At 47.4% G+C, this 2,521-nt stretch overlaps 1 protein-coding gene across 1 annotated transcript; it reads right to left on the bottom strand.

Moving 5' to 3' along the window:
• Nucleotides 1-1,205: 1,205 nt before the first annotated feature.
• SARC_09657 (hypothetical protein) lies at nucleotides 1,206-1,913 on the bottom strand (the record flags this gene model as incomplete). Its single annotated transcript, XM_014296318.1, has 2 exons — nucleotides 1,206-1,379; nucleotides 1,773-1,913. Coding segments are annotated over 2 exons (315 nt in total), but the record flags the coding sequence as incomplete, so codon positions are not given.
• Between the last annotated feature and the right edge of the window lie 608 nt (nucleotides 1,914-2,521).

The following is a 2,521-nucleotide window of genomic DNA, read 5'->3' as shown; positions in this document are numbered from 1 at the left end:
GGTACTGCTGCTCTGAGCTGCCAGCATTGAGCGTATGATTGCTTTCGCTCTGGTGTTGGGGTTCGAGTTTGTTGTTGGCCCAAGACAGCCTCGTGCCGTCCTCGAAGCCTACGAGAAACCGATTATCAAGCGGGTGCCAGCTCAGCGAACGTATGGTCTTGTGTTTGTACCTGTGTGTGCACCGAATGAATGTGGGTGGGTGGCAATAGGTTAAAAAACTGCAAACGAATCACTGAATTAAAAGATTCATCCGATGATATATCTGATCAGGAGAGTAGTTGAGCCCAGAATTCACAGTGGAACCTTAGATGTACGTTTCGTGAGCCTAGATACGTACCGTACCATCCCATTTGTATCAGTCTGCAAAGCCCTGCACCAATACCAATCCCTCACGTTCGCTCATGAAAAGTTGGAAACACCTACTTTGCGGAGACATACGTATAATACAAGGCAATCCGACATCATCCCACACAGACACCTACTTTGCGGAGACATACGTAAAATGGAAGACAATCAGACATCATCCCACACAGACACCTACTTTGCGGAGACATACGTAAAATGGAAGACAATCAGGCCTCCCACACAGAGGGCGTCACTTACACTGTCAGCATTGTCGTGACTTTCTTCTTAATACAGTAGACGCAGACGTTGCCTTCACTGTGCGCAATTAGCAACCTCGTCGGCAGCGTTGGCGATTCTGATGGGAGAGATTGGGACAAGCTTGTGAGTACTTGATCACACAGGAGACAGCAATATAGCCACGTGTCGAATCAGCGAAGCACGTGCGTGTATACGATATACAGAGGGAACGTCGGGCGTACTGTGCTAACCAATGTCACTCTGCTGTGCGATACAATCTCGACATTCGATATCAGCACCCTTGTAAAGTCCCTCCACCATCCCCCAGTGTGTGCGTGTGCATTGTGTGCGTGTGTGGCGTGTGAGCACGCGTTGTATACATTGTAGTCGGATCTCGACAAGAATATGATTGTAAGGTATTAAACCACACACATTGTTTGTCAGTGTGCGTCGGCTGGCGCGCGTGTGCGTGCGTGGTCGGAACGGGCCTGAGCGAGCCCTACGAGATTGCTGGTCAGTGCGTTGCGAATGCAGCGAGTGTACATACTAAGCAACGGTCTCTTCTTTACCAATAAAACGTGTACAGCCATACTTCAAGGACTTAGATGCCGTATATCAACTAACTAAGCTAGCAGAGACGCACCTTTGATCGCCACAATCTTTCCGGGGTGTGATTTATTGCTTGGGGCTGTGAAGTGGTTCCAGTATATCTGATCCTTGGCCTGGCACACCCCTTGTGCGTTACCTGTGAGTGTGATGACGTTTCCTTTCGTCGTGCCAAGGTATAGCCAGAAAGCCTGGTGGATGTAATTGTGGTTATATAGTGCACATGAGAAAGCGTGGGAAAGCAATGAGATAGTGGAAGAGTCAACAGAACCTGTGCCTCCTGGGCGGTACACATCGGGTCTTACAAGTGGGTGATGATGAGCTCAAAACACACAGAAGACTGCCATACACAGTCACAAGTAGACTCAAATTCGGATTCTGGCACGCACGTAGAAGGTCCATGAAGAAGGCAGAAAGGTTCATAAGAATGAGCATCAAAGCCACGAAATGACATATATATGAATCGATGGAGCCGGATTTGCACACAAACCGAAGTTTCAGATCCGGGCGCCTACAAGCGTATGTACACTGCACATTGATACATCACTGCTTATATGCAAAATAGCGTCCATCCCAACACATACCGTATCTTTTTCCGACATCGAGGCCATTTCTGAGGCGCTCACTTCGGTGCCGATAGAGTGAGTCACTGTGATCTTCAGCCCGCCCGAGTGATAGTCGATGTAGTATAATTGGTTGGCGTCTGTGATGACTATGAGGTAGCCCTACGAACGCATTCAACGCGAGTGAAATGACTATAAGTAAATGGTAGATAGAACACATATGAAGAACAATTAACAGAATAACACATAGCGGAAATCCGCGCTGACCTGCGAAAACAATATCCATTTCTACTGAGGTTGTAGTACTGGCCCCCGCCTAAAAAGCACAGTAGACTGAGATGATCAGAGCCGCCTGAGTATTGTAATTCATTCAGCTTGAAACACAGACTACTGCATGCCGTACTTACCTCGTTGATCACAAAATGCATGAACTTGACGCATTGGCGTTCAGGGATATTGATTTTCATCTCTAAGCCAGGTTGTCCATACATGTGCACAATGCCTTTCGTAGTCCCCACTGCCACCAGACACTGAACGGGATCGAAGGCTATGACACTGGCTGTGCCGACCCACCCAGCGGAAAACGTCTACATAGCGTAGTGGGCACGAAAACGAAGTAATCCCAATTAGTATGCACAGATCATAGAACCAAGAACATCTCCGCGAGACATATTAGACAAATATGAGATCAGATCTACATGACATCGAAAATGGAACTGAGTGCAAACGAATGCGTGACAATATAATCGAGATGGTGTATCAATTTATAT

Source organism: Sphaeroforma arctica (assembly GCF_001186125.1).
Source record: "Sphaeroforma arctica JP610 unplaced genomic scaffold supercont1.1011, whole genome shotgun sequence".
NCBI classification, from domain to species: domain Eukaryota; class Ichthyosporea; order Ichthyophonida; genus Sphaeroforma; species Sphaeroforma arctica.
The sequence above is the reverse complement of the archived record's forward strand: the minus strand, read 5'-3'. Positions and strand labels throughout refer to the sequence as shown.